Source organism: Argopecten irradians, chromosome 6 (assembly GCF_041381155.1).
Source record: "Argopecten irradians isolate NY chromosome 6, Ai_NY, whole genome shotgun sequence".
Lineage (NCBI taxonomy): Eukaryota > Metazoa > Mollusca > Bivalvia > Pectinida > Pectinidae > Argopecten > Argopecten irradians.
This window is the reverse complement of record NC_091139.1, coordinates 2540585-2566439: the sequence shown is the minus strand read 5'-3', so window position 1 is coordinate 2566439 and position 25855 is coordinate 2540585. Positions and strand designations below refer to the sequence as shown.

At 37.1% G+C, this 25855-nt stretch overlaps 1 protein-coding gene across 1 annotated transcript in view; it reads right to left on the bottom strand.

The window, feature by feature from the left end:
* The window catches only part of LOC138326233 (QRFP-like peptide receptor), a 70055-nt gene that overhangs the window by 11047 nt on the left and 33153 nt on the right, over positions 1-25855 (bottom strand). The window contains exons 3-4 of the mRNA XM_069272358.1: positions 16205-16328; positions 978-1183 (exon numbers count right to left, since the gene is read on the bottom strand). Of these exons, the coding sequence (XP_069128459.1) occupies positions 978-1183; positions 16205-16328 (330 nt within the window). The remainder of the gene's footprint in view (positions 1-977; positions 1184-16204; positions 16329-25855) is intronic.

The following is a 25855-nucleotide window of genomic DNA, read 5'->3' as shown; positions in this document are numbered from 1 at the left end:
CACTTTCAGGTCAAATTTATTCTGACATTAGTTCCATTTTCCACCTCAAACTCGAGAAGTTTCCTCCCAGGTAGATTTCATACAAGCAAACACATTTGTTAACCGAGTCCGCATTGAGGTTGTTACAGGAAATACTCGTTTGATACATTAAGTAATCTCTTATCGCCAACAAATCTAAAAAAAACCCAAAAAACCCAAAAAACCACTATGAATAACTTAATGTACTTAATTCCTAGTGAATATTTTCACATTTAATTAAGATATAAAAAATATTATTTTATCTTTGTTTTCATGCTAAATCTGGCTTTCTGAACAGCGCAAAAACCCGACGTTATCGTGACGTCACAATAGAAACATTGACGTTGCGTATTGAATTGGAAAAAAATAATCCCTTGGAAAATCAATGGAACTTTGTTTGTGAACTTTTGTGAGAATCCGCCACGCGGATTCACACAGTTTGCAAACAAAATTTCTCTCATACCCTGATGAGGTTAAAAAAATATTTAAGTGATGTTGGCTATGAACTCATTCTGAATACTGGTAACTATAACGTTTTATGTCAGTACCTATGATTTGGACAAAGTGGAAAAGTTGGAATTAGTGAAACGTATTTGGAGCAGCCAAAAATGAAAGTTTTAAAAGACCATCACCGATTAAAATAGCCATATCTTACGTAATCAATTTCCTTTATTAATGCTCAAATTAGGAATATTGCAGAGATAATTTGTCAATTTGTCAATGGTACACCTTCATTCCTAATTAATTAATCATAACCCAATGACCACCATGCACGTGCATATTCTGATCCGTGAGATTCAACGGCTCTCGTATTCCCTATGAGACTATATTGACAGCTAATGAAACTTGACACACACCTAACACAATTAGTCACCCAATATCAATACTCACCAAATATGATTAGTCAACCAATATTAATAGTCACCCGATATAATGAGTCACCCAATATCAATACTCACCCGATATAATTAGTGGCGTCTGTCCTGTGGTACCGCATCAGCCACAGCCGACGACAGATACTTGTGTAAGCAAACGACATGAGTGAGAAGGGTATGACGAGGATAATAAGGAACATGTAAATGCCGTGCATCATTCTGTAGGTGGCGTTTTCCTGGTTCAATACACACCAATAGGCTATTTGTCTATGTCCAACTCGTTCGTGGTTCTGTCAAGATAAATTAACACATAATTATATCAATTGATTAACTAAGAATATTATGAAACGTCATGAAAAGATCTCTCACAGTAAATCAGACAATCAGCAAGTATTTCATATTAAAGTTATCTGGTTAGAAAATAAACTCCCCCATTCAAATGGTGTTTTGATTGAAAGGTAAACTGCTGCCATACCTTCTAGTTATTGTATATATCAAACTGTCAGATAATACTGATTTCGCTGTAATTGGATTTTTTTCTGGCGGATACACACAGGTGCCAAACTACCAAGTAAATATCCTGTTTGCCAGTTAGGATACTTTTCAAACTCTTAAAAAGCTTGGAACCTGTCAAATAATGGGTTTGAATTTGTTACGTCTGAGGCTGATGACAAACATCAACAGCACGTGTTCACCATTATTAGAACTACTTTTTATTCACTAACAGACAGACAGGTTGCATTCTTGCGCAGGGCGTAACTAATGACTGGAACCAAACTATATAAATCCGGATCATAGCAAACTCAATACATAACAGAATTGTTTTTCAAGTTTGCATCTAAGAGTCATTGTGGTAGTGTTCAGTCATATTTGACATCAGTGAAACTTCATAATAATCAATCACTGGTAAGAATCATTAGTCATAGGGTATAATAATTGATTTACTTGTAAAAAAACTGAATTGGCGAATTATCTTACAAGTTCTATTCTACACAATTACTTCCATCGGATTGCAGAAGCACCAAAGTATCAATATACGATGTATACAATAAAGATGAGAATTAAGACAAAGGATAATCACAAATTATCATTAACAAACAAGAACTAATTTAGTTTTAGTTTTAATATTAAGAATACTAATTTCAATTTTAACATGCAAAATATGAGAAAAAAGAATAAGAGAAGAAGGATAAAAAAGAAAAGAAATAACGTCACCGATGAAAAAATAAATGTATGATGACAATTTTAAGCATGTTTTTTTGCAAGTTTGTGCAGGTAGTTTAAAAGAAAATGAATACTTAGAATTCAGCCCTTTGGGCATTTTTAAATTCACAAAAGGAAAAACAAGTGTCATTTTAAAGGGACAACTAGATGTACTTTCGAGATGCAAAGTTTCAAGAGAATTGGGCTGTGGGCAGTTTCTATGGGATTTTTAACATTAGCTTGAACACCACCTTTGCTCTATTTCGATCCCTTTCACTGATCACATGCAACTGGACTTTTGACATATTGATAGAAATGTAAAAAATGAAAGCCAAAAAACGTTGTGTCTGCAGGCAACATGCTTGTTATTCAAGTATACCACGCAATACGGCTGCTGTCTCAATCTAATATAGACAGGTCTAGGATGGACATAACATGATACATTGAGATACTAAACTGAAATATGGTATAACAAGTCATCGATCTGCAGTGATATTGCCAACATCATTGTATTTTTTTTATCTAAATGTATCATGTCTTATTTCAGTTTATTACGCAATTAGTCTGATAGCCTGTGACTTCGCCCGTATAATATTTCTGCTTACGTAACTGGTGTAATATCACCTGGAGCGTTTTTCATTGGCTAAAAATTTATTGTGACGTCATGCCTTGACGTCAGTAAACAATGACATGACGTCAGGATTCGAAGACATCGTGAAAAAATGGCGACCACTGCTGGATTTTTGTATCACATTTTGACATTGAGATTCTTCGAAATGTAAGTTGCTGTAGTAATGTGATAAAGTATGAAGCTCGCCAATTTATAAAATGAACACTTTGTACTTATTGTTCATAACATACAAAATATGTATTGGTTTGATAATGCTTGGCGCTCGTTTGCTTTCGATTTGTCGCAAAATAAAATCTCTCCTCTGATTCAATTGTGATTTTTGGCTGTTATTAAAGATTGCGGCTGGTAACACATATCTATTTCTTATAAATATTTTATTCTTTAATATAGGAGACACTGTCTTGCTGACTCGAAGGTAGGAGTGGTTTTCATTTGACAGAATTTTGAAGAAGTATAAGTTCATTAAACAGGTAATTAAACTGAATTTTATTTTGACAAGTTTCTGAAATTAGGTATTTTTCAAATGTTTGTTTTCGAATGAAACCTCGCCACCTCACTGAATAGTTATGACATTCAATGTCTTCATTTGTAATCAATCATCTCTAACACGATTACTGTTAGTGTCGTGAATTTGGGTAATCAGTCGGATGTACTTCACAAGAACAAAATGCATTTTAATGTTTGATGTTCAGCAATCATATTGGTCCTATCCCAACAATTAATCAGATTAACTTTTCATGAAATATTGATTTAAGCAACCATTAAATTGTTCAACTTTTCATCTTATTCTTTGTAAACGGCGCTGCTGTCTACATCGTGTTGCTCGGTGATAATGTGCTTACAGTGAAAACCCAAACAATATATTTCGACGTAGTCAACATTTCAGACATCCGTTGTTGTACTCAGAGTAACATTTTGCAAATTTTATCAAATCAATTTCATTTACATCTAGTATGTTTGACTATATTTCAATATATCTAGTAGCGTAATTAATTTTAAAATATAAACATTATACGTGCCTCTACAACATTTTTGTTGTTCTTATTTATTGGTTCAAATGTGATTGGTATAAAAGGATGGAAACATTGTTCTGTTCTTGGAAATAGGAAGTAAACAAAGGCATCATAGAGGTTCTCAGGTCATAGTATAGCGTGTATGGCGGTTGAAAAAAATATAAACTCTGCAAACACTTCATACATGTAAAAAAAATCAGACATCATTGAGTAAATGAGCAGTTTGACGGAGCCTAATTTATTTTCTATATCAATGGTTTCTTAGTCAACTTTCAGAGTGTCAAATAAGCATTGACATAGCTGATTAGCATATGGTTTTAAAAACACGTGATATGAACTCGTTTTGATTGGCTGAACAAGTTACCTTTGACTGGGACCATTTAGTCCCACGATTTGACGAATATTTGATAGGCAGATTCTTACACATTCATTTCAGTGATTAAAAAAGGTGAATAATAGTCAAAATGAGCATTACTTTCAAACAAGTTGTACATACACTTTTCATGACGATCTTCCATCGATCAGACTTAAGTATTTTATCACTACGATGTTGAACTGCACATTATTAGTTCAAATTCCATGCCTCCCATATATCTGCAATTTTATATAGCTTCCTTTTTGGTAATCTAATGCTTTTCATTTTATGTGCAGATATCGTGTTAGTCCGATGTTATTCTTCTTGAAAGACTTTGATGCCGCGTTTACGCATCGCAGGACGTTAATTGTAGCTGTGTGGCGATTTGACACAAGCGTCTAAAATCAAAGTTTGAGTCCTCTCACTCACATTGTGATTGGAGTTTAATGCTGTGTCTGGGAACTGCCACCGGATATTGCTGTTTTTCTATGGTCGAATCCAAGCGTAATGGTGCTTTATGTAACGGACCGACAGGATTTGTAACCGAACGTCTGTTAGGTGTATCTGAGGCTCTGTAATGCTTGAGGAACTCAGAATGATTCTGCTCTGCTGACGATGATTTGATTTCATAAAAAAAAAATTTACAGTGAATCTTTTCGCCTTATTCTCAAAGAAAGGTCTTTAAAATGACTTTTCAATGATGGTGTGTCCTATTTTGTAGGTCATGTTTCGATATAAAAGACAGTTGATATTTGTTTATGTCCTGGATTCGCCTTGAAAATATTTGTCAGTGAAAACAATCTGCTGACACGATTTTTATGGGATAACTATAGTATCTTTGTCCTATTTACTGCTTTTAGTGCGTCGTCTATTCTGATCGATAGAAACAGAACTCGAGGCATGTAGAGCTGGCAAATTGTCAATGTCAGATTCGAAACTAAATCAGGCAAGTTATCAGTCATAGAAATACAGCCGCTACATACGTATTTTCTGATTCCTACAGCTGATAGATAAAGTTTTCTTTACTCAGGGAAATGAAAATCATTACATTTGTTACACTGAATGCGTATGCGACCTTATTGGTTTATATATTTAAGTACGGCTTTTGGATTACACTGACGTAATGTCGTATAAAATAACCTGGGTGATTATCATCATATAAGAGTTTTTCATATTTATCATGTTGTCTAATTAAATTTCCATAATTCGCCTGCTCTGTCATGTCTATAATTAAATTCACCATCATACAACATTGTTGATATAAAATTGATATAATGTATAAGGCTACATAACGCTAAGATCGGCAGTCTTTCTCAAAACAGGATTGGTTGGAAACCTACACACCAAGCACATTTTATGCAGTTCTCCTTATGTAAATCTATGCTAATAAAGAAATATCAAAATTTCGCTATAATGCCGTATGGTGGCGTAATGATATTCAATAACTGCGCGGTATTTAGCACGACGCCGGGAAACATAAGACGTTATGAAAGAATAATAAATGTTATGAATGCTGAAGACCTAAAGACCAAGCTTATTGGTTAATAAAGACTACTAGAATCAACAAAATGCATGAGAAGGAGCAAATAGTTTTGTAATATTTAAGTGATTTTTGATACCCAGTGCCAAGTTTCCTGAGGTCGACCTGCCTTTGTGAAGGTTGCACAATTTATTCATTTTACAAGAAAAGGATAAAATATAAGCTTTCATGTGGTACTTATTATCACAGATATGTCAAGTATGTGTAAGAATTGATGTCATTTTTGACAATGAGAAAGAACCTTTGTTACGTCATACTGCACGATGAGGATCAAAAGGTTAGCGCGTGCAATCTGTCATATCCAAACGTCGGACGCCCAAACCTCTCATTGATAAAAACGTCACACATTAGTTAAAATTACTATACATATCTATTGCCCTGGTATGAAGGAGACATGAAGATTTGTTTCCCTTGATGATGCATGTTTCCCTCGGATATTATTCCGAATCTATAACATCACATTTCTGTTTGTCTGATGATAATATTGTTATGGAAACGCCCGAGAGGTTCCGAGAGCGAAGAGAAATAGAAGGAAATGGGTTCCTGAGGGATACTCGATATTTTTTCCCGGGCATATGGCGCTGTTAAACCAAGGATCGATAAGTTCTCATATACGTCTTTGATTGAAAAAAAAGAATATATATATTCAGGAAAATAAGAGAAAGATTAACGAAATGATTAAGAAATAGATATAATAGATAAGGTCTCATTACACGCTGCTAAAATAGTTTCATTATTCACGACGGCTGTCACGATAGTGACATGTAGTAAATGTACATAAAACGCATAATTACAGGTTCGCTGTGGCATAATTACAGGTTCGCTGTGGCATATTTACAGGTTCGCTGTGGCATATTTACAGGTTCGCTGTGGCATATTTACAGGTTCGCTGTGGCATAATTACAGGTTCGCTGTGGCATATTTACAGGTTCGCTGTGGCATAATTACAGGTTCGCTGTGGCATAATTACAGGTTCGCTGTGGCATATTTACAGGTTCGCTGTGGCATAATTACAGGTTCGCTGTGGCATAATTACAGGTTCGCTGTGGCATAATTACAGGTTCGCTGTGGCATATTTACAGGTTCGCTGTGGCATATTTACAGGTTCGCTGTGGCATATTTACAGGTTCGCTGTGGCATAATTACAGGTTCGCTGTGGCATAATTACAGGTTCGCTGTGGCATAATTACAGGTTCGCTGTGGCATAATTACAGGTTCGCTGTGGCATATTTACAGGTTCGCTGTGGCATATTTACAGGTTCGCTGTGGCATAATTACAGGTTCGCTGTGGCATAATTACAGGTTCGCTGTGGCATAATTACAAGTTTGCTGTGGCATAATTACAAGTTCGCTGTGGCATAATTGAAGTCACCCACGTTATCAGTCATTCTTAATTGACAGATATGTACGTGTTAGATGTGCAGAACAATCGTTATCTGTATTGTACTTATGTGCAATGCGAGAAATGGAACACTGAACACTCTATAGAATGTTATAGTCGACCGAAATACAAGACATATTACCCCAGATTAAAGACGAAAACTGATTAAGGTCAGGAGAGATAAATACGAATAAAAAGGCAACGTCAACAAGAAAATAGACAAAGAAATTTGAAAGAAAATATCAAACATCCTCAGAAATAATAAACTTGCTATTTAGGGACAGTCTCTGTTGTATGTGATGTGGGAGGCTGCGGTATATTCGTGTTGTATCTCCTGGTACCAGTAAACAAGAATATAATACATCATTAAAGAAAAGGTCAGAGTAACCGAAAGACAAGTCAGTCAGAAATTAAAGTGAACCGATACCAATAAAAGGACATCAAAATAAAATGGCATTAAAAGTTCAAAAGCTGTGATACTTAAATACAAAAAACGAGCAAAACAACAGGAAAGATTGTTATACCCCCATGAAATAGTTTCTATTTAAACTCTATTGACAAAAAATGCCAATAAATGAACTGTTCCGTCAAGCGGTCTGAAGAACTGTTAAAATCGACTGTGAGAATATACTGTTGACCGTAGTGACGTCACAATGGGTATACCAACACAGTTATCGACTGGGTTTTCGGGCAACAAATGATTTCTTTGACCCTCAAACAAACTGTTGCCCTCAGTCGGCCTAGGGAAACAGTTTGTCTTCGGGCGAAACAAACCATCTATTGCCCACAACCCCAGTCAACAACTGTATACTATCAACCAGGAGGTAGGGGTCACTAATACAAAGACAGTAGTAGAGAATAAAATACATTGTCAAATAGAAACTTAGGCTGACCAATACAAAGGGGGTGATATGAAGGGTAAAACAGTGTCAGATAGAACGCTCATCAATTAATAAAGAAAAAATAGGCAAGAAAGAGTAAAGCAGGTGGATGACTGCATCAAACACACGTTAAGGTATATAATTTACAGCAGAAAAGGCAAAATCAAATACGCTAATGGAAGCAACACCGAAAACAAAGAAACTAAATTAATAGGAAATCAAACATTGGAAGGAAGGACCGAAACACAAAGAAAAAAAAATGACGAGACATGTATAAAATAAATATTTAAAATCGATATAATAAGAAATAGTAACACTAGTTTGAAGGACCGCAATTCTTTTATGATTGTCTGTTCTGAAAAGATAAACAATAACTACATATCCTCCAGGAGAGCTATGCTATTTCTAAATTGGACCACTGGGACAGAGTAGCAATACTATAAAATTGGAACTATTGCATCAATGACACTTTGGTACAGCTGTTCTCATGTACGTCGATGTACGGTACTCAAAATTATCAAGATGATTTAAAAAATTGTGGACATGTAACCGACGCTACAATCTGACGATTACGTGCGACAGAAAATCTACGCGAATCAACCCGCAATGATTAGGATACGGTGTAAAGCATTCATAAGAGAGTTCAGCTGTGTCCAAGTGACTTTGATCTATTTAGTAAATATGAATCTACATGTCAGATAAATTACCGGAAATATAATTTCGACTCAAAATATTGTACTACGAATCAATGAAGATTATTTTTTTGTTAGTATAAGATGAGAAATAGATAGGATAATATACTCCTCTTTATGTCTATTATTGCAGAATCCCAAAACAGACGAAAGTTTTGGAGACGATGGTCAATGACTGAGCATGAAGAGGCGATCCAACGAATTTTTTGCTAGCTATAAATTGAAATAAATATTTTGCTTATTATATATACATTCTGTAGGGAGCATATTTCGCTGATAGATTCAAAAACAAAGTATTGTACACATTTTACATGTTGTTTGGTTACCTATGTAGAACGGTTATGGTGAAAGAAAACTTCTATGTATTACATTACTCAAAATATTGCAATAGTCTTATTTTACGTTCATCTCATCAATGGAGAGTTAAGTAGACCGTTTGGAGTATCATATACCACCCCATGTGTAGAATTGGTGTTGAGTGTATGACAGAGTGGAGCCTCGCCATGACAGGCTTCGTACTTGTTGACAGGATTACTAAAGTCATTGTCACCCCTAATGGCGGAGGGAGAATTTCCCTGGAGAGACGCTCCATCATTTTACATGCCATTTGATTTGCCTTCGCTAGATCACCAGCTAAATCACATGTCTAGTTTCAATCATATCCGTGTCCGGTTGTGTCATATCAGATATATATTCTTGTTTTTCAAATACGGAACTGTTTAAAAAATATTACATTTGACATTTCAAAACAATGTGCTTGTGCTTGAATATACTGGCCACCATTGTCTAGAATATTGATTATTTATGTATCTCCTTCGGCGTACCTGGTTCAAACGGGTGGGGGAGGGGGGGGGGGGGGTATCGTACAGTATTAAAATCTGAAAAAATCTTATCAACCACTTAGAGTCTGATTACCCATTTTTTAAAGGTACCAGGAAAAGTTATATCAACGGAATTCAACATTTCTTAGCATTCCTTAGTATTTTAACAGTTCCAATAAGAAACCTTTTGCTTAAGCGTCCATTGTTAGATTCAATAGGAATTCTACCCACTGGTCACTCTGATAGCCGATATATATTTATTGTATTATCGACACAGTTTAGAAACCAAATAACGTTTGAAGAGAAAACATGGGTGAAATAGTTTTTGGCTGATATTTTATTATTTCTTTATGGAAGTGACAGCATGAAAATTGACGCCATGATGTTTTCACCAGTTGATACTGTGTATATAACACAGCTCAGGGATTTACATTTACTGCTATGCTGAGCATGTCATCATGTTATTACAAAGCACTGTTTATGCTACAGTGGATTTGGAGAGACAGAGACACCTACTGCTTGTAAGGTTTAAACGTGGCGCTTGTAGTGGATATAATAAATTGTAACGTAGAAATTTTGTGACCTTTGAATCGTTATGACTTATTATGAATGAAAAGTTGACTGTCGCTGACATCGTGACAATGTGGTGATGGTGTGTAATTTATGCTAAATATTAGGATATTGGTTTATTTTGTTAGAAGTGCTTATTTTATTTGTTTGTTATAAACAGTAATTGAACTAGAAGTTTAATCGATTTCTGTCATTTAAGCTCAGATGTTCGCTTTACCTAATTGCAATTTGATGAAACACCGGATGGTTAACAGGATATTTTAAAAGAATAATCTCAGTTTTCTGCATCTTCAAAGTCGTCAGTGTAGAGTACATAGTACTTCCAAAGTAGGATATTTTTTATTTTGAAAAGTAACACCTGTGTATTACTATTTATCACTATTTCCAGATATGTAAATATACATTTTGTCGAAACATATATTCATTAGTAATATAAATGTATTCAGAGTGTTCATTTCTGATGCAAAACACAATAATGGGACTTTAATACTAACAAGTCTAGCAAATGATTCTGAAAACATCGGTATAAAATGGACTAAATTTAAGACGACTGGTATGAGTTGATAAGACGAGTCACGTGGTTGAATTTGTTCACTTATTGTCAAAATATAAGTGAATTTGCTATGTATAAGTCGTTTTACCTATCTTGTCATCCCATTTAATGTCCTTCAAACATCATGTTTTTGGAATACCTTCCCATATTAGGAAAGTGTACTGTGTTATTTACGACCGCAGTATACCCATGTGTTCCGCAATAAACACCGTCTTGATACGTCATTCTCTTCATTAAACATCTTGATTTATACACGTTGCCATACGGCAGTTTATTTTTGTAAGGACTCCTTAATTTTTTTTTTCTTTTTGCAAATTTAGTACTTATTATTGATGGAAATGACATATGATTAAGGAATTTCAATAAAAACTAGTTCCAACTGCTATTTTTAAACACTGTACTGAAGTGTTCGACCCATTGAGGAAAGGTCTGGTAAGATATCTTAATCCTGGCCGAGGCACACCAGAATAATAAGTTCTAGTTTATTTAAGTATTGATGTCACTATTTTTTAATTCCATCGGGATAAAAATGTTTGCAAACTATGTGGTTCCGCGTAGCGGATTCTCACAAAAGTTTACTGACATTTTTTTTCTATTTAAGCTCTGATGTCGCTATTTTTGAAAGAAATTTTGTTTGCAAACTGTGAGAATCCGCTGTTCTTCCGATGAAGTTAGCAATAGTTACATCAATGCTTATAATTTTTTCCATACTATATGTACATAACATAAAATAGTTTAAACGAACGATTTCATTAATTTTCCGACGAGTATTTTTTTCAAGTCAATATGCAACATCGCCGTCTCTATTGTGACGTCATGATAGCGTCGGGGAGATATGTAAAATGTATAAATTTACCAGTCTAATGAATTTTCAAGAGATTTTTTTCCCAAATCAGTACGAAACGTCATGTGACGTCACAATGAAGTCGGAGCCTGGCGCCATTCTCGGATAAATTTTTTTATCTCGGATAAGAAAAAAAACTACATAATTATGTACCAACCAGAGTGTCCTAAGGCCATTTTCCAGACCCCGATCGGCCCATATTTTTGTAGAAACGGAGCTGATATCGTCTTAGTGACGGCATAGTGTATAGATGTGTAGGGTTAGTTTGAAAGGAAAATTATCGCTCTTTCCATCGGTAGTAGCTGTTTTTATGAAGACGTCCTAGAAATGTGATTTTAAGCCGCTAAAGCTGAGTGGGGTAGAAGTTTTGAGTCGGGGTGCTTTCCACCCTTAACATGAATAGTATTAAGAAGAGTATGATTTTGCCGATTTTTGATCTAGAACTCTAACACGTCTAAAAATGGTCTAAAGGCACTCTGGTGGGTCCATGATTATATAAAGTGTAGCTTATTTCCAGATCCCTGTGCACAAAAGTATATCAGAATCTATCAGAGTGGCAGTGTTTTCTTAATAGCCATCCAGTATACTATTCATGTACTTGTTTTGTCACTATCAAATTTTATTGCAAAATTAATCTAAACGTTATTACGAATCATAAATAAATTTATCATTTTTATTTTTACAACAAATATTCCGTCTTTCAAAATGTCTAATTTCGGGTAATTCTTTGCTTTATGTATAGATTTTCTTCTGAAATAAGACAATGCGACATGGCGATCAGTTATTATTTAGTAATACAATACAGTTTTTGGTAGAAGATGAAGATAAATCACTTCATTTCATGTTAGAAAGTAGATTTAGTCACAGAACTAACAAAAAACAGCTATTTAACGATACGATATAAAGACGCTCTTAACACTTCCAGCATTCAGAGGAAACCAGAGGAAGAATTATACAGCATCCTTGTCAACTAAAAATTCGTATTTCCAACTTCTTGTCACTGTATTCAATTTGCGAACAATTATTAATGCCATTTACAGGAAAAATCGATACACTGAATAAAAGCATGCATTTTGTCGTCTTTTAAAACTTTTTCTTCCAGAAAATTATTCCCAGAGATAACAACAAGAAATACGGGAATATCACTTAGAAACCTAGATATATAGTGAGAAATTTAAAAATGCGATTGGAATTTTCCATTGAATCTGATGATCAGGCGAAATACGTTGCAGTAGGAATATACAATCAAATATGTCCTCTATGGTACACACAATCAGGTGGCATACAGCATATTTTACAAGTCAGAGAAACAGACGAGCAGGCAGTACAAAGTCCTGTATAAAGAAAGCAACTGAAAATTTCCTATCATCGCATATTTCATACCGTCGAAATAAAGGCAATATACAAAACTAAGAATTAGAAGAGATATACAAATTATCTAACATCGTAGCTTGGGTCAGTTCTCGTTACATCAGGCCCATTCCATGTGCATGTTAAGATTTAACTGTATATAACAAAACTATTTTACACATGACGATGGTTGACAGGCTTATTCACGTTAACTTCACGTGGAGGCCGTTTCACGTAAAATTTACGCAAATTTTACACGTCATTTTCACGTGAGTTTTTCATCCTTTTTTCTTTGAGTATAATGTGCAGGAATTATTGATGTTTTTTCTTTGAGTATAATGTGCAGGAATTATTGATGTTTCTCTTACTGCTCAATTTTTCATCCACATTTTTCGGAAATGACAGTTACAATTTCTTGTGAATTTCATGCGAATTCGACTTGAAATTTAGAAATCCAAACAAAAGTAGAAAACAAAATATTGCTTGTGTATTGGTTTTAAAACAAAGGTGCTATTTACTTGACATCGGAACTATATTTTCGAAAAATTTCGGTGGAAGAACGAAAACATGTTGATTAATTAATTAGTTATACCATAATGAATTGGTAAACGAACTTCTGTCCATCATCTTGTTCACATGCATCCTCGGTACCCAAGTGTTTGCTCTCACTGTCGTTATATCCATCCCTGAAATTTCGAGGATGGTTCTACTTTCCCTACGTTTGTTTCTGATGTTAAATATTGATTTTTAGCGTCTAGTGATACTAACGATGTAAGATATTGTCGATATTTTCACTAAATGACATACGCAAAACTCGTATTACAACTGTTATCTTGGGCATGCATCGCAGAACATATAACTTTCAACCTCGTATTATGAGTCTTGATTTCATACATCACACACAATTCTACTGCTGCTGCAAGAAAGCATGGTATTTAATAAGCGGAAATGAAAAAAAAAGAAAATGGTTCTGATAAGGAAAATCCACCAACATCCAACGACATATGTTCTCTTATTATTATTTTCTGGTTCTGATTCGTCAAACATGGATCATGTATCTGTTTATTAAAATTACATTGACTTGAAACGCATGAAAAAGTCACATTGATATCGGGGTTGTTCTAGGAGTGCAAACTGTCTCATAAGAACGCATCCTCCCACTTAAAAACAGTGGGATTTGTGTTGAAATACAAGAACTTTTCATGTACGGATAATTGGTTTGCAGTCGTAGTTTTCTGTTTGTTTTCAAGAACAAATTAATTTCCCAAACAGCTGCATATGCTAACGAGAAAATTGTAACAAAAAAAACCTCCAAGGTATAAGAGAAAATATCCTCTCATACTTACACGTGTAACACTGGCTAGTCTAGGGCAATATACCCATGTCGCCTGAGGCTGTATTGCATGGCTACCAATGCAATAAAGCCTCTTGACGTCACAACGTCCACAAACTTACTATTTTTAGGTGCAATTTGAGCATTTTTTTCAGAAATTAGACTGGTTTTACTTTAAAGGAAACAAACAATGGGATTTGCAATGAAAATATCATGCATTTTTCATGTATGTGCAATTGACTTGCACTCGCATTTTTTTCGAATGTATTTCAAAACGACGGAAATCATAGTAAGAAAAGTGCTATAAAATATCGAGGAATAAAACAGAAAAATACAGTTTCATACGTTGATAAGAAAGATAAGGAATTCTACCCTCGGGATCACAAAACGTTGTAAAACCTTCGGAAAGCATCGGGTTTTACCACATATTGTGACCCTTGGGTAGAATATCCCTATGCTTCATATCCACATATGAAAGATAAAGGATAAATATATTCTATCATCGGGATCACAAAATGTTGCAAATTCCTCGGAAAGTCTCGGTAATACTAGATTTTGTGACCCTTGGACAGAATATTCCCTTGCTTCATTATACAGTTAAAGCATGAGGTTGAGGGGTATTGCAAGTTTCTGGTTTCCCGAGACTTGTATATTTCCCGAGGCGGACCCGAGGCGGACCCCAGGGAAATAGGCAAATTCGAGAGAATTCTATTCAAACCGCAGGTTATGATTTGATGACGCTATGATTTCTCAATATTTCAACATTTTATACAACTAGGCATAATACTTAATTTGTATACATGTATTGTTGAAATTATGAGACGTTAACAACTTACAGGTAACCTAAAATGTATATAACACCTGCACGTACATGTACATATAAAAGGTATTGTCCACTGACCCCATTTTATTTTTCACAAACCTCTAACTTACAAGATAAACATGACGACGTGGTCGGAAACAGTTTCCGATCGTTACTAACCTCGTTTGATTACGTCAACGGAGATGACGTGATCGGAAACTAGCTCCATCAGTTGTAACGTCGCCTAGAAAGTGATGGCGTGATCCACCTCGAATCTGATTGGTAACCTCTACGACTCGTGTGACCTGTTTCTACCACAATTATATTCGTTTTAGCCGATAGAAATACAACGAGGTATGCAAATAAGATGTAGTGATATTTTCATCAGCAAACATCCACTACTTGATATTCAAAAGTCATCTTTAGATAAAGAATCCATTCAAATATAAGTCTTTGAATTTGGAACAACTTTATGACGAATATTTCTCATTTAAGGTATTATCAAAGTTAGTTTTTCAAGGTTACGTACAGTATACACTCATTATCGGACTATATAAAAGCATGCACACGGCAGAACCGTGCCGTTTATTCCCGCCAAATAATCACCAAGCCATTGTGATCAAGTTAAAGTCCGTTTCGGACTAGTTTACTCTACCAAACTCACTTTTCCGTCAAAACGAGTAACACTTCACTTAAAAAACGTCACGTTTTTGACACAATGACCTCGACGCATACCGAACGCTTACAAACAGCAGTGTTGACGTCACGCGGCGGCGATCACAACATTCATTGTAGCGTGACGTCACTAGATTATTAGTTACGTTGATAAATGATGACGTCGCAATGAGAAATAAGTAGTTCGGTCAAAGTTCACCGTGTGAGTCAATTAGAATGCGTACAGAGTTTATACCACGTGTGGTATAAACAAATTGTTTATCAACAGCTGCATCATTTATCTGATATCCTGAGAGAACTCCGTCTATTGTGGTAGAAACGGAAATAACCGAGTCCGGGTGTGTGCTAGCTTCCAGGGGTGTGCTAGTTGGAAAGACTAACACACAGCTGAGCGAGGGTTTTTGAAAAAGAAGGAATTAAGCTAGTCAATTAAACAAAGTAACTTTTACATAGCGTAAATAAAGTAGAGGTAAATTAAATCTACATATGAAAGATAAAGGATAAAGATATTCTACCAATGTTGTAAAATCCTCGCAATGACTCGGGTGATGTTACATTTTGTGACAGAATATCCCTATGCTTCATATCCACATATGAAAGAGTCTTATGATAAAAAGTAAGGAGTCTCTCAGGAGTTTGTTTAATAAAACATTTAAAACAGACCTACCTGTACCACTAGTGTTGGGAGAGCTAATACAGAACCAAATACCCAAATCGCTATCACTGTCTTCTTGGCGAGCGTCATCGTACACACACATTTAGCCTTCATAGGGTGCATGATTGCGTAATACCTGAAACAACAATAGAATTATACATTCATAATAAAAACGTCCTTCAAGTTATCCATAAGATACTAGGTGATACTAAAAGCGCTACATATGGGGAATAATCGTAAGCGAGCGCACAGACAAACCTGTCTATACAAACCACCCATGGGGCAAAGAAAAGTGGTCTTTATAGCCAAGTGGTCTGTATACACAGGACAACATTTTTTTAACTTGACCATTAAGGACCCTAAGAGAAATTGGCCTTGTGGTTTTTATGCAAAGGTGATATCTAAGGCAGGTTTGACAGTAGTTCAAACCTTAGAATGAAAGCCATGTGATTAAAAGGTAGAGTACACGACAAATTTGAGGTCTGCGTCAGATAAGAAAATGAGCTGTAATTAACGTATTACTTTACCGATCGTTTGGTGGTTTAGTGCACCGTACGTACCGAAGCATCCTTTATGTTCTGGGCTAAATTCCTTTGAAAGTGTTTTGTTTTTAGCAGATATAGATACCGTGGATACACACATGCTACTCATGGTACATGTCAAAAATGACAATCTACGCAAGGAGTTATGTGCGTCCTTTGTCAAGGGTATCAAAGTTGGTCAAATCCTACACTATCTTGAAAACAAATCGTTTGCTAGGAATATATAAGATGCTATTAAGGGTACGGCCACAAAACCACAAAACAGTCCGTTCTGTAAAGCGTTAGTTACAGCAAATTTTCTTACCTGTAGCGGGCCTGAAAGTCCTGTTCTTTGCTATTGTTCGTGGCATTGCCACAATGGATTAAGTTGCTATTAGTATTGGATGGTAACAGGTCGTCAGTGCGTTAAGTCACATTTTATGATGAAATATAGATCCTTGATTGTTCTAAACACCAAGTTCCGTGCAGTTGGATAAATTGTAAAAGAGATCGTAAGGAATGAACTCCATTTGTGTTATTCTCAAAATAGACAAAATTGTATGTTCTTTTTGCCCTCTCTAAGTGGTTCAAATCGTATTACATATAATGGATGGGAATTTCTAGCCTTTATAGACAATGATTGTCTATCTTCACTATTGTGTGTGTTATCTAGTGTTATAATTAATCTTATAATCAAAAACAATGGGATTGGTTTTGCACCTCTGAGGACCGATATACGGTTAATACAAGTGAAGCCTGCACGGATTGGTCCTATCAGACATCGGTAAATCCACTGAACAAACACTCATCTACAGGCAAACCTCTGTTTATACAACTACAAATGTCTCAATGTGTTCGCATTTACGCCAAACCAAAGTTTAGCGATATCAATTAAAAAACATTTTGGATTAATATATCAGGACTTGCCGACAGAGTTTTTAGAACAGTAAAATCGGTTGTCAATTCTGTTCTTTGGACTTACACATTATATATGATGACTTGGGGAGAACCAAAACAGAGTTATACTAACTCTAACATGTTATCGAATAACCTCTGACCGAGATCATTTGCATAATTCAAATGCCCTATACTCATTACTGAATTCACCCAAGCTATGCAAAAATACAGCAGAATATGAAACCAAGGTTGATTTTGAGCGGTATTTTTCAGAGGTATTTTATTAATTCATTAATTTATCAATACATTTACTCATTTTCTAATGGTTTTTCAAAAATGTTATTCAGAATTTAGTGATTCTACGGAGGCCGAGTGGTTTACGTGTGTCTGATGTTTTACCGATGTCCCCATGTCTAAATTGTGAGTATGGAACCAAAATGATCAACTGCCATCCACTGGTTGTAAGCATGGTTTTCCAATATTTCTCCGCCTCCTTAGCCTAGCAGCCCTTTAATCACCTTAAACGTTCGGCCAAAACATACCAAACTAAATCCTATCTAATAATTCATATAATTCAAGGCTGTATTTTTTTTCCAAAATAGCGAGTTCAATTTTCTACATTAACGCTTAAATCTTGATGAGGTAATTTGTTTTTCACATTTTGTCCCGACAGAATTGAAATGTTACCAGGTTGCCAGAAGAAGTGTTGAGATTGAATACCACGACTGGTTGCATGTTTATCTTCAATAAATGAGCGACTTTGGACATCCGATCATCAATTTTGACTTCGCCAAAGATTTTTTTATTCAAATGATGGATCTATACACGATATTGATGTAAGGCAGTTGCTTTGTGTACTCAAGAAGTATATTTCCTAATAAACAGAAGTCAGATATAGGACACTTGGAATCTTAATTCTAGACATTCATGGAAAATAGATTTTCATCATTGAACAAAATTACTCCACATAAAAGTATATCAAGTTCCTAAATATATATCTACACGAGCTAAAAAAATTAACAGCATAGCCAATAAAATAGATTTAAATGTCGAACGATAATGATGCATAAAGAAACATATTCTTGTATTGATAGTTGATATTTTATTTTCTGAGAGAATTTCGAGGTGACTTGCTTGTCCTCTATTTAATATCAAACATTCAAGTCACGAAAAAATTATTTTTGATTGATATAAAATTGAATTACCGACAACAAATTATTTTCTGGATAGTAAAATTGAAATCTAGTTGGTTGCATCTCTGTATTAAACACAGATTGATAATCTAAATCTGTCTTTGATTTCAAGTTGTAACCATCAATCGCTCCAGAAACTCTGACAATGGCAGTCCCCTAATTATCTGAATGTTTCCCTTGGTGGTGAATGCAGGTAACAGAACAAGACTGAGGCTACCAATCTTGCCCTAAGGACAGTGCTACGAGACAGATACACCTCGTAAGAGCTCATACAACTTTTTAATCTGAATTTCATTTGATTCACCACATTTTTTCAATAATAAACTTCGTAGGTTGAGCCATAAAATTGAAAGTTTGGCGACAGAAAACATCACGCGCAGACGAATTAAAACCGCAAACCCAGTAAATTCTGATTGAAAGAAGTAATATCTTCTCGATTCTATATAATTCTTCTAAAACTATTTTAGTCCATGGGGAATTTTTGTACCCATCAATGTATGTACATTTTGATTGGTTTTGAAAGATTTTGTATAATTGTTTTTCCTTGTCTGTGTCAGCAATTTTGAATTCACTGCGATTTTGCCCAGCCTTTTGATTATGTAGGTAAACGACGTAATAGTCAGTAGTGTGCAGTAGGAATGTTCCTATTCTACAAAAGACGTTTATTACTCCACGGCTAGCTAATCATGTCTGCTAAACTGATATTGGTCGACAGTCGGTGGTTTGTCTCTTGGGAATCCATTTTTGTCTACACGAAGAACACAAGTCCTTTAATGACCATAAGCTGCCAATAGGATCTGCAATACGTGGATGTAAACAGTAAAAATCATACCATTCAAATACCTGTTTATGGGTTGTTTATATTTTGAATTAATGGAATATTTCGCTGCATGGTGCATTTGTTTTGTTCTGTGGTAGATCATCCTGGTAAGGAGGTAATGTTTATATGAAGAGAAAGAATTATGGAGCAGTAGTTTTGTGGCACAACAGAGAGACATGTATCCCGATCTAAAGATCTAGAATAGAAGGATTGGTTGTAAAAGCAGCATCATCCTTATTACTTAATTTATATATAACATGAACTTAATTGCTAAAATATTTTTATCTTAATATGACCTCTTGGGGTGTGCTGCGCGGTGTCTCTGGTGGTATTTCTTCAGTAAGTTAACAGCATAAAATGGGTAGGAGTTTAAACCATTACAAAACGACATATTACAGTCGAGACCTTCTGAGCGACCTCCTGTGTGTAGCGACTCTCTGTCTTATGTAACCTTACTTGAGACCCTCAACGTAGTTTGCCATATAATGGGACTGTTTTCAGCGACACCCTATCTTATGTGACAAGCGACCGTGTTTTTATAACCCACATATTATAAAAGGTACGAATATACTGCAGCCTTCCAAAATATACGGATATTCACTCACATTCACCCAACACATCGTATACACGGAAGGCCGATATTGAATGACCCTGACCTTCAATAGTACGTGGCTCCTAAACAAACAACCAACCAGCCTTAAAAAGATAAAAAAAAAAAGCGTTTGCTTTATTCTATAGAGATGGCAACATTCATAACAATTTCATTTTATCATTAAATGTAACTTTAGGTGGTTTTTGTTTGTTTGCTTGTTCACCAGCACTTTTCACAAATAACTATATATATGGATGGTATAAAAATAGTTTATCAACATACAACACAAAGTCACATTGGACTAAACAAAACACCAGGTTTGAACATCGTTAGGGAGCGTATCACATACTAAGACGATACACCTAGACAATATCAACTTCACAAGCTAGGTTCAGTGATCTATTGAGCGTAATACGATAATATCTTCAATGGATTATTTGTGCTAGTGAATTATTTTGTAGAGAAATACTATTTATGAGTAATGTTATGTTAAGTTTCTGTACCAACATCATAGTTTGTCAAGAAATATCACTAGTTGTTAAAAGAAATAGAATCTTTTGTTTGGTGAAATATTTTAACAAATAACCTCAATCACCAATAATGTGAAGTTCTCATTAATCAAACAGTTGTGTCATTGTCATATTTTTGTCGATAAACTTCAGAAGGAATATTTTGAGTTTTGCAATTATAACGCCCAGAAGGCAGTGGAAATGCAACCTCTTCAACCGGAAGCCAACACACTGTGGCAATCTCTTCCTTGTTGTTGTGATAAGTTGAAAAAGCACATCTCAGTGTGACTAATATAGTTTTCCGGGGTTATTTTAAGCCGGAAGATAATGTACAACACATATCCGTAAGAAATATTGTATTCGTCACTAAGGTAGCTAAGCTAGTGAAATGAAAAATCGCAGATTTGAAATAGAAAAAGTGTAGATAAGCAGATATTTGACATTACTGCACTTGTAATTACGAACGACTCGATTTTTAAAAGTTGAAACAATGACCTTTAACATTAGAAGTAGATCCCATGCTATCAACGTTGCCAATATTTAGAATGATCTCGCACCAACAAGTGTAAATGTATATGTTGAAATACATCAATGAATGAATCACTTGATGCCAGTTTATTGAGTTCAACCAATCAAAGCCGAGTAGATAATAATATAATGACATTCCTTTGGTGAAAGATTCCTTTTCTAATTCATATTGGCAGAAGAGAAGACGATAAGAATTAATGATTAGTAAATACAGAACTATTAAGGTTGAGTCGTGAATGAATTGTCAACCGCTTGAATAAACCTGTACAATTTTCTTAACGTCACGATTTTTTCTGACCTATCATAGTTAGTTCTCTTTGTTTTTTTCTGCTCTAGTACTGACTGAGTGAAACGAAGGGAAGTAACTCTGGTAAATAGTAATGTCATTCGTTTGCTTAATATATTTATGTAGAAGACAATCAAGGCGACGGAACCAGTGCTGATGGCGTTGTTTATCATAGTGACCGCAATCTTCTTGATCCTGTTTCATTCGAACGTAATCAATTTGTCCGTCGGGAGTCGATGTCTGTCTCAAAAGCCATGGTAACAAACATGATGTGAAGTTTAATTATCTTGTGTGCCATATGATACATATTAACCATCGACAACGTCTACACATTTGCAGTTGAGACAGTGCAGTAAGATGTGTTTGTACGGCTTCGGCGTTCGAATGGATCTCGCCAATGTGACGCCAAGTTAAAACCTTTCTATGTATTCTTTCAGGAAGAGAATCACACATACGTCATTAATGCTGTTATAGCGAGAAATAACGATCGAAAGTAAATTAGATAATCGGTAATCTAAACTGGTACTGAAACCTGTTGTTGGTTTATTTCGCATTTGCATATTACAGAGTTATTTACCTATATGGTTACGTTTTAATTGTTACGTAATGCTTTTGTAAGTTAAACGTCATATTTTTAAGAGAAAACGACGTATACCCCTTACAAGACAGACAGATACACGATAATGACGTCACAATTTAAAGTTCCGGAGAGAGAAATAACCCTGTAGTATGCAAAGACGGAATACTTTAAATTGAATCATGTAGTACGGCGTAGGACTAGTATATTTATCACCAACAATTTATATGCTTATTTGATAATACTGTTTAAAATACGAGGAATATTATTGAATCCCTTCTCATAAAGTCTAAGAGTGAGGTTGTTTATGATAGGCGTGTGTAAAGTAAATGGAAAAGAAATGTGAACTAAGTTGTTAATGCTTTTAAGGCTTATACAGCAGATTTTTGACACTTTTTAAAAAAAAAATATGTAGAAAGGCGGCTTGAGGATTTATGAACATCTTTTTTGCAAAAAAAAAGGGGGGGGGGTAAACGGTTGCACTTTTTAGTCAGATAAACTTGTATGTAAATGTATCTTTAGTTAGACCACAAACAAAAATCATCGTGAGGATAATACCACTATATATGGGGAAGAGGGTGTACTTACCACTTAAGACTAAGGGCCGGTCAGGTTGGGGAAAGGGTTGTACTTACTCAAGACTAAGGCCGGTCAGTTGGGAAAGGGTTGTACTTACTCAAGATAGGTAGGGGAACTAGCTCAGTTGGGAAGGGTCTGTTGGGGAAAGGTTGTACTTACTCAAGACTAAGGCCGGTCAGGTTGGGGAAAGGGTTGTACTTACTCAAGACTAAGGCCGGTCAGGTTGGGGAAAGGGTTGTACTTACTCAAGACTAAGGCCGGTCAGGTTGGGGAAAGGGTTGTACTACTTACTCAAGACTAAGGCCGGTCAGGTTGGGGAAAGGGTTGTACTTACTCAAGACTAAGGCCGGTCAGGTTGGGGAAAGGGTTGTACTTACTCAAGACTAAGGCCGGTCAGGTTGGGGAAAGGGTTGTACTTACTCAAGACTAAGGCCGGTCAGGTTGGGGAAGAGGGTTGTACTTACTCAAGACTAAGGCCGGTCAGGTTGGGGAAAGGGTTGTACTTACTCAAGACTAAGGCCGGTCAGGTTGGGGAAAGGGTTGTACTTACTCAAGACTAAGGCCGGTCAGGTTGGGGAAAGGGTTGTACTTACTCAAGACTAAGGCCGGTCAGGTTGGGGAAAGGGTTGTACTTACTCAAGACTAAGGCCGGTCAGGTTGGGGGAAAGGGTTGTACTTACTCAAGACTAAGGCCGGTCAGGTTGGGGAAAGGGTTGTACTTACTCAAGACTAAGGCCGGTCAGGTTGGGGAAAGGGTTGTACTTACTCAAGACTAAGGCCGGTCAGGTTGGGAAAGGGTTGTACTTACTCAAGACTAAGGCCGGTCAGGTTGGGGAAAGGGTTGTACTTACTCAAGACTAAGGCCGGTCAGGTTGGGGAAAGGGTTGTACTTACCACTCAAGACTAAGGCCGGTCAGGTTGGGGAAAGGGTTGTACTTACTCAAGACTAAGGCCGGTCAGGTTGGGGAAAGGGTTGTACTTACTCAAGACTAAGGCCGGTCAGGTTGGGGAAAGGGTTGTACTTACTCAAGACTAAGGCCGGTCAGGTTGGGGAAAGGGTTGTACTTACTCAAGACTAAGGCCGGTCAGGTTGGGGAAAGGGTTGTACTTACTCAAGACTAAGGCCGGTCAGGTTGGGGAAAGGGTTGTACTTACTCAAGACTAAGGCCGGTCAGGTTGGGGAAAGGGTTGTACTTACTCAAGACTAAGGCCGGTCAGGTTGGGGAAAGGGTTGTACTTACTCAAGACTAAGGCCGGTCAGGTTGGGAAAGGGTTTACTTACTCAAGACTAAGGCCGGTCAGGTTGGGGAAAGGGTTGTACTTACTCAAGACTAAGGCCGGTCAGGTTGGGGAAAGGTTGTACTTACTCAAGACTAAGGCCGGTCAGGTTGGGGAAAGGGTTGTACTTACTCAAGACTAAGGCCGGTCAGGTTGGGGAAAGGGTTGTACTTACTCAAGACTAAGGCCGGTCAGGTTGGGGAAAGGGTTGTACTTACTCAAGACTAAGGCCGGTCAGGTTGGGGAAAGGGTTGTACTTACTCAAGACTAAGGCCGGTCAGGTTGGGGAAAGGGTTGTACTTACTCAAGACTAAGGCCGGTCAGGTTGGGGAAAGGGTTGTACTTACTCAAGACTAAGGCCGGTCAGGTTGGGGAAAGGGTTGTACTTACTCAAGACTAAGGCCGGTCAGGTTGGGGAAAGGGTTGTACTTACTCAAGACTAAGGCCGGTCAGGTTGGGGAAAGGGTTGTACTTACTCAAGACTAAGGCCGGTCAGGTTGGGGAAAGGGTTGTACTTACTCAAGACTAAGGCCGGTCAGGTTGGGGAAAGGGTTGTACTTACTCAAGACTAAGGCCGGTCAGGTTGGGGAAAGGGTTGTACTTACTCAAGACTAAGGCCGGTCAGGTTGGGGAAAGGGTTGTACTTACTCAAGACTAAGGCCGGTCAGGTTGGGGAAAGGGTTGTACTTACTCAAGACTAAGGCCGGTCAGGTTGGGGAAAGGGTTGTACTTACTCAAGACTAAGGCCGGTCAGGTTGGGGAAAGGGTTGTACTTACTCAAGACTAAGGCCGGTCAGGTTGGGGAAAGGGTTGTACTTACTCAAGACTAAGGCCGGTCAGGTTGGGGAAAGGGTTGTACTTACTCAAGACTAAGGCCGGTCAGGTTGGGGAAAGGGTTGTACTTACTCAAGACTAAGGCCGGTCAGGTTGGGGAAAGGGTTGTACTTACTCAAGACTAAGGCCGGTCAGGTTGGGGAAAGGGTTGTACTTACTCAAGACTAAGGCCGGTCAGGTTGGGGAAAGGGTTGTACTTACTCAAGACTAAGGCCGGTCAGGTTGGGGAAAGGGTTGTACTTACTCAAGACTAAGGCCGGTCAGGTTGGGGAAAGGGTTGTACTTACTCAAGACTAAGGCCGGTCAGGTTGGGGAAAGGGTTGTACTTACTCAAGACTAAGGCCGGTCAGGTTGGGGAAAGGGTTGTACTTACTCAAGACTAAGGCCGGTCAGGTTGGGGAAAGGGTTGTACTTACTCAAGACTAAGGCCGGTCAGGTTGGGGAAAGGGTTGTACTTACTCAAGACTAAGGCCGGTCAGGTTGGGGAAAGGGTTGTACTTACTCAAGACTAAGGCCGGTCAGGTTGGGGAAAGGGTTGTACTTACTCAAGACTAAGGCCGGTCAGGTTGGGGAAGAGGGTTGTACTTACTCAAGACTAAGGCCGGTCAGGTTGGGGAAAGGGTTGTACTTACTCAAGACTAAGGCCGGTCAGGTTGGGGAAGGGGGTGTACTTACCGCTCAAGACTAAGGCCGGTCAGGTTGGGGAAAGGGTTGTACTTACTCAAGACTAAGGCCGGTCAGGTTGGGGAAGGGGTTGTACTTACTCAAGACTAAGGCCGGTCAGGTTGGGGAAAGGGTTGTACTTACTCAAGACTAAGGCCGGTCAGGTTGGGGAAAGGGTTGTACTTACTCAAGACTAAGGCCGGTCAGGTTGGGGAAAGGGTTGTACTTACTCAAGACTAAGGCCGGTCAGGTTGGGGAAAGGGTTGTACTTACTCAAGACTAAGGCCGGTCAGGTTGGGGAAAGGGTTGTACTTACTCAAGACTAAGGCCGGTCAGGTTGGGGAAAGGGTTGTACTTACTCAAGACTAAGGCCGGTCAGGTTGGGG